Source organism: Euleptes europaea, chromosome 7, assembly GCF_029931775.1.
Source record: "Euleptes europaea isolate rEulEur1 chromosome 7, rEulEur1.hap1, whole genome shotgun sequence".
NCBI lineage: Eukaryota > Metazoa > Chordata > Lepidosauria > Squamata > Sphaerodactylidae > Euleptes > Euleptes europaea.
In genome coordinates, this window is record NC_079318.1 from 100,318,024 (window position 1) to 100,331,951 (window position 13,928).

At 50.7% G+C, this 13,928-nt stretch overlaps 1 protein-coding gene across 1 annotated transcript; it reads right to left on the reverse strand.

Moving 5' to 3' along the window:
• Nucleotides 1-3,610: 3,610 nt before the first annotated feature.
• Nucleotides 3,611-13,084, reverse strand: CIART (circadian associated repressor of transcription). Its single transcript, XM_056853551.1, has 5 exons — nucleotides 12,506-13,084; nucleotides 11,504-11,579; nucleotides 6,874-6,952; nucleotides 5,054-5,180; nucleotides 3,611-4,183 (listed from the first exon to the last, which is right to left on the reverse strand). The coding sequence occupies exons 1-5, from the start codon at nucleotides 13,082-13,084 to the stop codon at nucleotides 3,611-3,613; spliced, it is 1,434 nt and encodes a 477-aa protein (XP_056709529.1).
• Nucleotides 13,085-13,928: the final 844 nt, after the last annotated feature.

Consider the following 13,928-nt stretch of genomic DNA (forward strand, 5'->3'; position numbering starts at 1 on the left):
TGGCTGTTAAAGAAAACAAGATAGATCAAATTCTGTGTTTAGACCACAGGGGGTCAAAGTTTTGAAGAGAAAGATGATGCGTCTCTCTTGGCAGTTAAGAACCTTTTTGATGTCTTGAGTTTGAAAACCTTGGGGCTGGTATTGCCATATGACGAAGAATTTGAGAACTCGGTCACTATGGCCATGACTAACAAAGTGGCTAACTACCGGCGCATCCATTATTCGAGCCCTGATTCTCGCATGGTGTTTACCAATGCGAAGCCTAATTTGACGAAATGTACAGCCAATGTACATTTTTGGGACTGGACAGGAACAAAGGGCGTATACAACACATGTTGAGGCACAGTTAGAGAACTGCTTTAAGGTGTAAGTAAATTTGCCATCCATTGCCGTGACCTGTTTGACAGGTAGGCTGAAAGAACGTTTGGTCACTTTAAATGCAACGGAAGTACAGCGTGTTCTTTCAGCCTACCCGTCAAACAGGTCACGGCAATGGACGGCAAATTTACTTACACCTTAAAGCAGTTCTCTAACTGTGCCACAACATGTGTTGTATACGCCCTTTGTTCCTGTCCAGTCCCAAAAATGTACATTGGCGGTACAGTTTGTCCCGCAAGTCAGGGCGCAGATGGATCACCTGCCTCTGCGACAGGATCTGAGGCGAAAAGGGCAAGCTGACCCAGTAGAGGGATGAGCAGAGCTGGCGTCTGAGATGTGTGCCACGCCGGGGCCTGGGCAGAGGCAGGAACTGAACTTCGATCCCATGCTGTCCTTTCCCTGAAGCTTTGTTAGTAAAAGCTAACCTGGCGATTTGGGGGTTTGGAGCTTGGGGAGGGCAGGGTTTGGGGACACAGCAAAGAATAATGCCATAGAATCCACCCTCCAAAGCAGCCATTTCCTCTAGGGAAATCAATTGCAATACCAGGAGATCTCCAGGCCCCACCTGGAGGTGGCAACCAACCTGGAGACAAACTCCTATGAGGAAAGGTTGAAGGAGCTGGGTATGTTTAGCCTGGAGAGGAGAAGACTGAGAGGGGAGATGATAATCTTCAAGTACTTGAAGGGCTGTCATAGAGAGGGTGTTGCGAGGTTGTTTTCTGCTGCCCCAGGTCAGACCAGAACCACCTGGTTGAAATTAAATCAAAAGAGTTTCCGACTAGACATTAGGAAGAATTTTCTAACAGTCAGAGCGGTTCCTAACAGGCTTCCTCGGGAGGTTTTTAAGCAGAGGCTAGATGGCCATCTGTCAGCAATGCTGATTTTGTGAACTTGGGCAGTTCATGAGAGGGAGGGCAGGAAGGGTTGCGTCAGTGCTTGGCTCTCGCGGATGGCCCTTTCTCACATGCCCAGGGTAATGCCGATCACCACTCTGGGGTCAGGAAGCAATTGTCCTCCACACCGGATTGGCCAGGAGGAGGAGTTTTTTTGGCCATCTTCTGGGCAGGGAGTAGGGGTCACTGGGTGTGTGTGGGAGGGATAGTTGTGAATTTTCTGTAGTGTGTAGGGGGTTGGACTAGATGGCCCTGGTGGTCCCTTCCAATTGTATGATTCCTCAGAGGTGGTTCATCCAGCTCCTTCTCTTTAGTCATCTGCAGGGTAAACCTTTCCCCATATGCCAGCAGCAACGGCGCAGCTAGTGTGTTCTCTGTTGCTCCAGAGCTGTTTTAATGTAAGTCGGGGGCCAGGTAAGAAAGCAATCCCTCAAAGGTCCCCACGGATACACCCCATTGAAAGGCATGCTTCATTCCTGCTTCTGAAATGATTTAGAATAGAAATTTCACTGCTTTGGGTGAGTTCAGCCTGGTAATAATATATGTGGGCGCCATGCAAAGATTTGGTGGGCAACAGACCACTTCTTGCGATGTGTGATGTGCCTCCCTCCCCCACACATATGTGAGCCGGCTCTGGGTCACAAAAGCTTCTGCTGGGATAAATTCCTTTGTTTTTCAGCACCACCAGACTGGCGTCCTTCGGGCACGCGGCTGGAGCAGCTGCTGTTCTCACTGCCACAAGATGCCAGGCATGGGTGGAGCTAGGCAGGCAACTCCTAAATTATGCAAGAGCAACCCTTTCCCTTGGGGGAGAAAAAGAGGCCCGGTTACTTCACACCCCTGACTCCTCACCCAACCTGCTCAGTTAAAGATCTGGGGGGAAATAATCGATGTGGTATAAGGTTGCCCGGTCCCCTCTGGTGACGGATGGGGGATGGGGTTACCAGCTCCAGGATGGGAAACTCCTGGAGCTTTGGGGGTGGAGCCTGGGGAGGACAGGTATCTCATTGGGGTACAGTGCCAGAGAGTCCACCCTAAAAAGCATCCGTTTTCTCCAGGGGAACTGATCTCCGTAATCTGGAGACAAGCTGTCATTCCAGGTGATTCCTAGCTGCCATCTGGAGGCTGGCATCCCTAGACATGCAAGGCCCATGAAGAAGCCGAGACTTGCCGGAGAAGCAGGCTTGCAAGATTTCCCCAAGAGCAGGGATAACAGCACGGATCCTACACCAGAGGACAAGCAGTAGCGTCTGCCTGGGCTGCCTAAGTCCCTGTAGTAAATTTCCCTCCCTCCTGGTTCTGCACAGGGGAGGGGCTGTGGCTCAGTGGTAAGAGCATTTGCTTGGCATGTAGAAGGTCCCAGGTTCAATCCCTCGCAGAACCTTCAGTTAAAAGGATCAGGCAGTAGGTTCGTTTCCCAATTCTATTTGACTGATAGCTCAGGCATGTTTACGGATTGTTTTTTTGGACAGTTTCAGTTACAGCTAAGTGATTCTTATGTTTAGCCTGAAAAGAAGACTGAGAGGGGATATGATCACCATCTTCAAGTACTTGAAGGGCTGTCATATAGATGAGGGTGCCGAGTTCTTTTCTGGTGCTCCAGAAGGTCAGACCAGAACCAATGGGTTGAAATTAAATCAAAAGTTTCCGTCTAGACATTAGGAAGAATTTTCTAACAGTTGGAGCGGTTCCTCAGTGGAACAGGCTTCCTCAGGAGGTGGTGAGCTCTCCTCCCCGGAGGTTTTTAAGCAGAGGCTAGATGGCCATCTGTCAGCAATGTTGATTCTATGACCTTAGGCAGATCATGAGAGGGAGGGCATCTTGGCCATCTTCTGGGCATGTGTGGGGGAGTTGGTTCAGACTTTCCTGCATTGTGCAGAGGGTTGGACTAGATGACCCTGGTGGGCCGTTCCATCTCTATGATTCTATTATTCTCTTTGCAGTTTTATGGGGGCAGGGAAGCTCTATTGAGCGTTCTAGAAAAACAGCCTAAAACATTTTGAATATTAAATTTAATTTGAGTAGTTCACGTTACATATTTAATATTAAATATTTAAATATAAAAACCAATTTAAATAAATTATTCACCTCAAACCCATAAGCCATTAAGTCTTAAAAACCAAATCTAGGCAAACAGAAACAGACAAACGATGCCACACAATCACAGCAATGCTCTTTTATTGAAACCAACCCTTTATCTTGGGCAGCAACGCTGCTTCTGTCATATGCACATTCAATTTTTAAGTTAAAAAAGGGGGAAAGGAAAAAATGAAGCACAGGCTTCAGTAAAAAAAAGCAGTAAGGGTGGTGGAGACATTCACGTTTGGGGGAACGCGGCCTCAGGAGTTGCCGCAACGATCCGGCCTGTCACCAGCCGTCAGTTTCTCACCAGATGTTGGCAAACATGGCAGAGACTTTGAGTGGCAAGCAAAGGACCTGGACGGAAGGCCGGTGGTACCCCCTTGCGTGGCACCCGGGAGGCTCTGGCAGCGCGGAAGCTCTCCAGCGCTCGGAAGCAGCCGGCTAGAAAGGAAACAGGCCGGGGGAGGAAGGGCCGGGGTGACTGAAGTGGAGCGGTCGCAGGACCCGGGGGTGGCAGTGCCATCGTGGAGGAAGAGGACGATGCCATAGGTGCTTGGGGGGGCCGGGCCCAGCAGGGCCTGCCCGAAGGGAGAGTTCACGTGTCCCAGTGGAGGGTTCGAAATCGGCGAAGTATGAATCCAGGTCAAGTTCATGGCAGGCCAGTTGGCCAGCAAGGGGGCTGGCTCCCCCCACAAAGCCTCGGCTTTGCAGTCAGAGGAGGCCGAGTCCGTGAGGTGCGTCTGGTGGAGCTTTTCCGTGGGGGGGCTCTGTGCGCGACTGTGGCTAGAAGCTGCCTTCCTTGGCAGCACAGTCTCTGTCGACAAAGGTTTCTGGAGGGGAGGGAAAGAAGAGGGTGGTGTCAGATCGAGCACGGAGGGGAGACATTTGACTTCTAAGGCATTCAGATTTACAGAACTCTGCGCGTCACGCAACAGGCCAACCCACTGCAACTGAGGGGGCTTTGGGGAGATTCCCAGAGGGGGGGGGGTCTGCATTCAGTCAGGTGAAACGTTCAGCCATGTACATTTTTAACAACTAGACTCAAGAACAGTAGCAGTTTAGAGGCAAAGCAGATTTTTGTGATATAAACTGTCAACAGTCAAAGGTCCCTTCAGAGGGGAGGGGCTGTGGCTCAGTGGAAGAATCTGCTTGGTACGCAGAAGGTTCCAGGTTCAGTCCCTGGCATCTCCAGTTAAAGGGACTAGGCAGGTAGGTGATGGGAAAGACCTTTCCCTGCCTGAGACCCTGGAGAGCCGCTGCCGTTCTGAGTAGGAAATACTGACTTTGACGGACCAGGGATCTGATTCAGTATAAGGCAGCTTCATGTGTTCATGTGTCAGATACCTAAGCCCGTACCCCCAAAATCTTGTTGGTCTCCAAAATGTTACTTGACTCGAATCTAGCTGTTCTAACTGCAGACCAACATAGCTACCCTCTGGAACTATACATTTTCAAGGGAACACACCAGAAACACTAGCCACGTGACCTGCTGCGTGCATCACTACACTTACTGACACAAAACATAACACAAGAATTTCTAGTGCACAGAATGCAGCCGGGGTGTGTGTGTGTACGATGAACCCTTCCACCCTAATATGCAAGAAAGTTTTTCATCATGGGGACCTCACGCAAAACACCATCCCGTCCCTGGTGCTGAGTGGACCTCAGAAGAATGCCGGGGGGGCACCCTCGTCTCTCACCTCGGCTGTTTCAGACTTGTTCTCTGGCTCCGTGCCACGGTGAGTGTGTGAGCTCTTCAAGGCAACATGAGGGAACCAAACTTTCAGCATCCTTTCGACCTGCAACAAGGTGCTCAGGTAGCGCTCCCTGTGAGAAAAGAGACAAGCAAGGCAGAGTGAGCGGGAGTGGGTGACCTCCGAAGGAGCTGCCGGTTCTCCATGGCCCACGTGCACACAAAGGAGGCCGCGAAGACGGGTACTGTCATCTCGTTATAGAATAGTTAGCCTCACCCCCCCCACACACAGAAAACAGAAGCTGGGTTGTTTTTTCCTAAGACGAGGGGGGGAGTATAAGAAGAGCCAGCGTGGTGTAGTGGTTAAGAGCTGTGGTTTGGAGCAGTGGCCTGTAATCTGGTGAACTGGGTTCGATTCCCCACTGCTACACATGAAGTCAGCAGGGTGACCTTGGGCAAGTTACAGCTCTCTCTCTCAGCCCCACCTACCTCACAGGGTGTCTGTTGTGGGGAAGAAGATTGTAAGCCGGTTTGATTGTTCCTTAAGTGGTACAGAAAGTTGGCATATTAAACCAACTCTTCTTCTTCTTATACCTCTATTTCTTTACCTTTAAGGAGTCTCATACCTGCTTACAATCACCTTCCCTTCACCACAATAGGACACCTTGCGATGTCGGTGGGGCTGAGAGAGTTCGGAGAGAACTGTGACTAGCCCAAGGTCACCCAGCAGGCTTCATGTGGAGGAGCAGGGGATCAAACCCAGTTCACCAGATTAGAGTCCGCCGCTCCTAACCACTACACCCCGCTGGCTCTCAGGGGTTTGCAAAGGCATGCTCGCGCAGCCCACAGCCTGAACACGTCACACCAGGGAAAGAACTGCAGTCACCTCTGCCCTTCCAGAGAGTCTGGCCCATTCCAATGGGGAGGGCCTTTTCCTGCCACAGGATTCGGAAGTTGCTACGGTGACTGCAAAGCCTCCGCCTCAGCTGGGAGCCGAGGTCTGAGGCACGCAACCATGACAGCTGGTTTTTGCCCCGCAAGGACTGCCAATTTTGCCCACTGCTCATAAGGCATATTGCACGCCTGTTTTCATTTGCTAACATATTCAGAATTTGTTTGCTCTCCTGCATAGTTTGCAATACAGAGTGCCCAATTTCTGCCTCCAACCACTGGACTTGGCTACTTTTCTGGCACCGATCTAGTGGAGATGGCAGGTTCGGGCAGGTCCCTGGAGAGGCGGCAGCCGAGCTGCCTGAATATATCAGTAAATCCCCCCAAGGCTTCATAACACCAAATAGCAGTCGTGGGGTCCTCTAACCAAACAAGCAACAGCTCCGGAGAACTGGATGAGGCCAGGAAGAAAGGGCTAGAAACCCCCTCCCCATGACTCTCCTCCGTCTCCCAAGGTCACGCTGCGGCTGGCTTGTGCTCTCCTATCTTAAGAGATGAGAACGCTTTTGCTATAAAATCAAGCAATACAACCCGGGTAGGTTTGCCAATTCCAGGCTGGGAAATTCCTGGAGATTTTGGGGGTAGAACCTGGGGAGGGACCTTAGCAGCGCAGAATGCCCCAGAGCCTCCCCCTCCAGAGCAGCTGTTTTATCCAGGGGAACTGAGCCCTGTCACATCTGGAGATCAGTTTGCATCCTGGGAGATCTCCATGTCCTGCCTGGAGGCTGGCAACCCTAAGCCCAGGGCAGAAGAGCTACTCTGACAAGGAAATGGGGGAGCTTAGACATCCCTCCCCACCCCCCCAAAACCAGGAAATTCTGGGATGTTGCTTGGACTGAAAGCCCCCTTGTTGGTTCTCAGCAGCGAGATTCTCACCCCATTCCTGGCTTCTGAAGGACACCAATTATCCGCTGGATCCGATCCATGGCCACGCTCTGCTGGAAGGTGCTGAGCCCTGAAGAGTAGAAAAAGAGGCAAATTAGCTCACCCCTGCTAACGCCCCCATATCCACTACCAACACAGGAAGGGATACAGCTCATGGCAAACCCATGGGGACCCTTCCGTTCTGTCTCAGTGAGTCTTGCCCAAAGCCCTTAGAGGTGTCCACATTTTCCATATGCATGAGAAGATAGAAGAGGAGCCCACCGCTGTAAAAACACTATCACAGAGAGAAGAAGCCCTCCTGACTGTCCCATCAATCAAATAAGTTCATCTGGTGGGCACACGAGACAGGGCCTTTTCAGTGGCAGCCCCACAATGATGGAACACCCTCCCCAGGGAGCTGCACCTGGCCCCTCACTCTCCATTCTCAGGAGAAAGCCGATGATGATTTCATTTAACTGCTCTTGATTAAAGCAGTCCTAAATTGTGATTTTAAATTTTGGTTTTATATGTTTTTATGTACTCTGTTCTATGTATGTTATTTATATCGTAAGCCGCATTGAACTTCAGAAAAAGAAGAGTTGGTTTTTGTTATGCCGACTTTCTTTACCACTTAAGGGAGAATCAAACAGACTTACAATCACCTTCCCTTGCCCTCCCCACAACAGACACCCTGTGAGGTAGGTGGGGTTGAGAGAGTTCAGAGAGAACCGTGACTGGCCCAAGGTCACCCAGCAGGGTTCATGTGGAGGAGTGGGGAAACCTACCCAGTTCACCAGATTAGCCTCCATCTCTCATGTGGAGGAGTGGGGAATCGAACCCGGTTCACCAGATCAGAGTCCACCGCTCCAAACCACAGCTCTTAACCACTACACCACGCTGGCTTAAAAAATAAAACGAAAGGATAACGCCAAGAAACAAGAATCCCAACTATTTAATGATATATGGGATTATTTCCTAGCAAGCCGCCTAAAATTTGCAACCAAAGATCTGCACCCTCCGCACGATTCCATGCATCAAGTTCAGTTCCTCCACAGCCTCCCTAGGCTGAAGAAAGCTGCAGCTGAGCTAGCCCCCATGCTAAGGGAGGGCACCTTGCAGAACAGGTGGCTGAATCAGACCTAAGGTCCAGCAGAACCTGTGCATTTGCCAGCCAGGAAACCCTCACGCAGAGGGAACACCTGGGACATTGGCACAGCCAGTGTGTACCAGCCACTCCCTGGCAGGGCTGTCAGAGCCACTCAGTTTGGCCCCAGGAATATCTGCTGTCATGGTAACAGATGTGGGGAGGAACCATGGCTCAATGGTAGAGCAGGTGCTTTGCATACAGAAGGTCTCAGGTTCAATCCCCGACATCTCCACTAAAAGGGAGACTTCTGCCTGAGACCAGGAGAACAGCTGCCAGTCCGGGCAGACAATACTGATCTTAATGGACCAAGGGTCTGATTCAGTCTAAGACAGCTTCATGCGTAACCATGGCCACCAGCAGTTTTCCTGGCAGGTTAAAGGATGACTCTGCCCCAGATATACTGCCTCAGTTCAAGGAGGTTTTGCTTAATTTTTTTTTTTAATCTCACCTAAATTACTAGATCACTCCCTGGTTTCCTGGCTCTAAGCTAGCTGCCAAGTGGGCTCATAAACTCTTCCAACCCTAAATTTGTCGCCAGGGTATTTAATTTTGTGACCCCCCCAACTTCTAGCACTGTCCGAGCCACCCACCTTCCCTATCTCCTCGGGCAATGGGCTGTTACCATGACAGCAGATGTTCCTGGGGCCAAACTGAGTGGCTCTGACAGCCCTGCCAGGGAGTGGCTGTGCCAATGTCCCAGGTGTTCCCTACGTGAATGAGTACGGCACAGCCTGCAAGGAACACGGGGTCACAAGCAAGAGTGCGCTCTGAATGAAACCTCCCTCAGTGGCTGAGAAAGCATCCGAGGGGGAAGAGGGTGATCGGAATGGCTCAGAAGCGTCACACGAATTAAAAACCAATAAAAATATTTATTAAAAAAAAAAAGAAGCGTCACACGAAATCTGGAACAGCCGGGCACAGAACATTCTGTGAAATTGGGACTTCCTGCATGCCAAGCAGAGGCTCTACCCCTGAGCCACGGCCCCTCCCTCTTCCTTCTTCTTGCTCATGTCTTCATCTCTGGGAGGCCCAGGGAAACCGTGGCCTGCTCCAGTGCATATTCTGCACTTCGAATATTTGGAGCAACTTGCAAGGTTTGTTCTGCCTGGCTTACCCCAGGAAGCCCCCAAAGAAGGAGGGGCTGTGGCTCAATGGCAGAGCCTCTGCTTGGCATGCAGAAGGTCCCAGGTTCAATTCCCGGCATATCTCCAGTTAAAGGGACTAGGCAAGTAGGTGATATGAAAGACCTCTGCCTGAGACCCTGGAGAGCCGCTGCCAGTCTGAGTAGACAGTACTGGCTTTGATGGACTGAGGGTCCAATTCCAGTATAAGGCAGCTTAAGGTCTTCATGTTTTCAAGAGAAGAGGAGAAAGACAAAATTACAGGAATACCCAGAAAGGCATTTCTTTGTCTCGAGTGGAGGGGGGGGGGGCGGAAGTGAGCCTCAGCTCAGCTGGTGGGTTGCATTATTATTATCTTCCCTTCCGTGTGACGCTTCTGAGCCATTCAGATCACCCTCTTCCCCCTCGGATGCTTTCTCAACCACTAAGGAAGGTTTCATTCAGAGCGCACTCTTGCTTGTGGCCCCATGTTCCTGCAGGCTGTGCCATGCTCATTCACGCAGGGAATGCGCCTCTTCCACAGCACATGACCAACTGCCTGCTCCGAGACACGCTCTCGGTCGGCTCAGGGGATGACTCAGCCGCAGTTGCTGTCCTTGAGGAAAGGGCTGCGTCATGCTCCCTCCCGACGAAATCTGGAACAGCCGGGCACAGAACATTCTGTGAACTTGGGACTTTCTGCATGCCAAGCAGAGGCTCTACCCCTGAGCCACGGCCCCTCCCCTAAAATTTCAGATCACTGAATCCCTGAGCCACGACCCCTCCCTCTTCCTTCTTCTTGCTCTTCTCTGGGAGGCCCAGGGAAAACCTGGCCTGCTCCAGTGCATATTCTGCACTTCGGATATTTGGAGCAACTTGCAAGGTTTGTTCTGCCTGGCTTACCCAAGGAAGCCCCCAAAGAAGGAGGGGCTGTGGTTCAGTGGCAGAGCCTCTGCTTGGGATGCAGAAAGTCCCAGGTTCAATTCCCGGCATATTTCCAGTTAAAGGGACTAGGCAAGTAGGTGATATGAAAGACCTCTGCCTGAGACCCTGGAGAGTTGCTGCCGGTCTGAGTAAACAATACTGACTTTGATGGACCAAGGGTCTGATTCAGTATAAGGCAGCTTCATGTGATGAAAGGAGCTTTGACTCTCACAAGCTTATACTAGAGTCGCTAGCTCCAAGTTGGGAAATACCTGGAGATTTGGGGGGTGGAGCTTGAGGAGGGCAGAGTTTGCGTGAGGGGTGCAATGCCATAGAGTACACATTCCAAGGCAAGTCCAAGTCCAGCATTCTAGCCCCTACACCTCGCTGGCTCTCTAATCAGCTGCTCGGGAATTGTTGCTGGGATCCAGCCATAAAGCTCCACTGTTCCCTATTTCATACCAGATAGTGATCATAGAATCATAGAGTTGGAAGCGACCACCTGGGGCATCTAGTCCAACCCCCTGCACAGTGCAGGAAATTCACAACCACCTCCCTCCCTCCCTCCCCACAACACACACACACCGTGACCCCTATTCCATGCCCAGAAGATGGCAAGAAAAGCCCTGGCAAATCTGGCCTGGAGGAAAATTGCTTCCTGGCCCCAAAGTGGCAATCAGCATTACCCTGGGCATATAAGAAAGGGCCACAAGAGCCAAACACTGGTGCAACCCTTCCTGCTCTCCCTCTCATCATCTGTCTACGGTCACATAATCAGAATTGCTGTCAGATGGCCATCTAGCCTCTCCTTAAAAATCTCCAAAGAAGGAGAGCCCGCCACCTCCTGAGGAAGCCTGTTCCACTGAGGAACCGCTCTAACTGTCAGGAAGTTCTTCCTCATGTTTAGCCAGAAACACTTTTGGTTTAATTTCAACCTGTTGTTTCTGGTCCGACCTTCTGGTACAACAGAAAACTTGGCACCCTCCTCTATATGACAGCCCTTCAAGTACTCCAAGATGGTTCTCGTATCCCCTCTTAGTCTTCTCCTCTCCAGGCCAAACATACCCAGCTCCTTCAACCTTTCCTCCTAGGACTTGGTCTCCAGACCCCTCACCATTCTAGCTGCCCTCCTCTGGACTGCTTGTCTACATCCAGCTTGTCTACATCCTTCTTAAATTGTGGTGCCCAAAACTGAACACAATACTGTAGGTGAGGTCTAACCAGAGTAAAGTAAAGCAATAACATCACTTTACGTGATCTGGATGCTATACTTCTGTTGATGCAGCCCCCCATTTTGTATCCTGGGGGACTCCCCACACCATGCACTAACAACAAAATGCAATATTTTATAAACCCAGACTGCGGCAGACCCTGCAGGTTCGTCACACTGACTGTGCCCTCGTACAAGAGACTGAGGAAGGACGGAAGAGATCCTCACCCACCTCGATCCAGCCCATCACCTAGTGCTCACCTCTGTCGAAGTGGCCCATCTTCAGCCTGCCAAGAAGCTCCCGGAGTGGAAGGATGAAACCTTGAAGCTCCCGACACTACAGAGAGAGGACAAAGATGAGAATCTCAGTCGAGCAAGCATGCGGGCAGTCTTGACGCCAAAACACACAGTAACGCAGGGACAAATCTAGGGACTTGAAGAAGAAATCCAACGTTTGAACGCAGGGCCAACTTTTGAGCCCAACTGCACCCCTGAAAGTTGGCACAGCATGACCCACGCTCCGCTTGGCACAGGAGCTCCCAGAGCTGCTGCCGACTCATCAGGAAGGCACCAGAAGGGATCCGCTTTTCCACCTCAGTTCTCCAAACATAGAAGAAGAGTTGGTTTTTATATGCCGACTTTCTCTTACCATTTAAGAAACAAACCAGCTTACAATCACCTTCCCTTCCCCACAACAGACACCCTGTGAGGTAGGTGGGGCTGAAAGAACTGTGACTAGCCCAGGGTCACCCAGCTGGCTTCGTGTGTAGGAGTGGGGAAAGAAACCCAGTTCACCAGATTAGCCTCCACTGCTCATGTGGAGGAGTGGGGAATCAAACCCGGTTCTCCAGATCAGACTCCATTGCTCCAAACCACCACACCACGCTGGCCAATGTCCCAAAGCTTCCGTGCGTGGCCATCCAGAGATTCCCAGGAAAATGACCCCTTTATAACGTCAGATCACGACGGGTAGCTGTGTTTGTCTGTAGCAGCAGAAAAAGGCAAGAGTCCAGTAACACCTTAAAGACTAACAAAATTTCTGGCAGGGTGTGAGCTTTTGTGAGTCACAGATCACTTTTTCAGAAGTGGCATAGAACGTTGTTAAATCAATAAAGTAAATTTAGGATTGATGGAAAAGTTAAACATTGTATAGTTTTCAAATTTTGGCAGAATTTCCCCCCAACAAAAGAAGTTTTTTTTCCATGTCGCTTCAAAATTTCAAGGAATTTTATACCCCCACCAAAGACACCCTGGCAAACTAACCTTTTGAGCAAACAGCTGATCTCCTTCAGTCCAACTGAGAGAGCACGGATCCCTTCCGGCCTCCAAGTCTTTGCTCCGATGCCTTTTGCTCCCGGCCAGGGAGGGCTGTACCGCACGTTCCGGGGCCTGGCCCCCTCCCACGGCACTGCTGAGCCGTTTCCGCCCCCCATTTTCCATCTTCCTCTGGCTCGCTGCCTTCCTGGGCAGCCCCCCATCTGCACCCCTCAAGCGGGCACAGTAGGATTCTTCAGGATAAGGGCAACGGTGCCCAGCAGGGCGCAGATGGGCTGAAGTCAACCTGCCAAGCGGCTTCCGGGCAGGGCACTTGTGGCCTTGGCAAAGCAAGCCCGGATTCGTCCGCTTGGATTTCAAGGTGTACCGAAAACTCTGCCCATCCCGGTAACCGTCCTGCCGGCTCCTCAAGGGGCCCACCGCCTTCTCCGTGTCGCTGCTGCTGTCCGAAAAGAAGACCGCAAAGCTGCCGCAAGATTCAGCCTCGTCTTCTTCGCTGGTGGCGCTGTCCATGGAATAGAGAGACTCGCGAGACGAAACGCTGGCGGAGGAGTCCATGGTCGTCATAAAGGTATGCAAGCTGGAAAAAAGAGCAAAATTGACTCAGCTAAGCCAAGGACAAAGAAGAAGAGTTGGTTTTTACATGCTGACTTTCTCTACCGCTTAAGGAAGAGTCAAACTGTCTTACGGCCGCCTTCCTGTCCTCTCCCAACAGGCACCCTGTGAGGTAGGTAGGGCTGAGAGAGCTCTAAGAGACCAGTGACTAGTCCACAGGCACCCAGCAGGCTTCATGTGGAGGAGTGGGGGATCAAACCCGGTTCTCCAGATCAGAGTCCACCGCTCCAAACCACCGCTCTTAACCACTACACCACGTTGGCTCCCCAACCTTTTCGAGCCTGTGGCCACCTTTTAAATTTTGACACGGCGTGGTGGTAGGGGCGCAAGTATATACGGGAATGAGGGCGGGATATAAATGTGAGGAAATAAATAAAAAAATGGCTGCCACAAGAGGCGGAGCCAGCCACAAAATGGCTGCCATGTTTACCTTCGGTCACAAGGCTGCGCTGCTTCTTTACATTGTAAAGATATGGAGGAATTTAAATCAACATGGTTAAAAGCTACTGCATATTGGGATAAGGTGGCAAAAACTGATTTTAAAAATATAGTTAACGAATTATAGTACAATATGATTTTAAATATGATATAATTATAGATATTATTTTGTAATGTCATAACACTCCATCGGAAGTCCAATGGTGAAGGGCACTGTGGTGGGGGGGCGGGATTTGGATTCAGGGCACGATGGGATTTAGTGATTCGTATATTGTATTAATGGATATGTAGTGTGCTGAACATGTATTTCTTTTTTCTTTTTATATGTACTATTATTTTTTTATTTTTTTTATTTTTG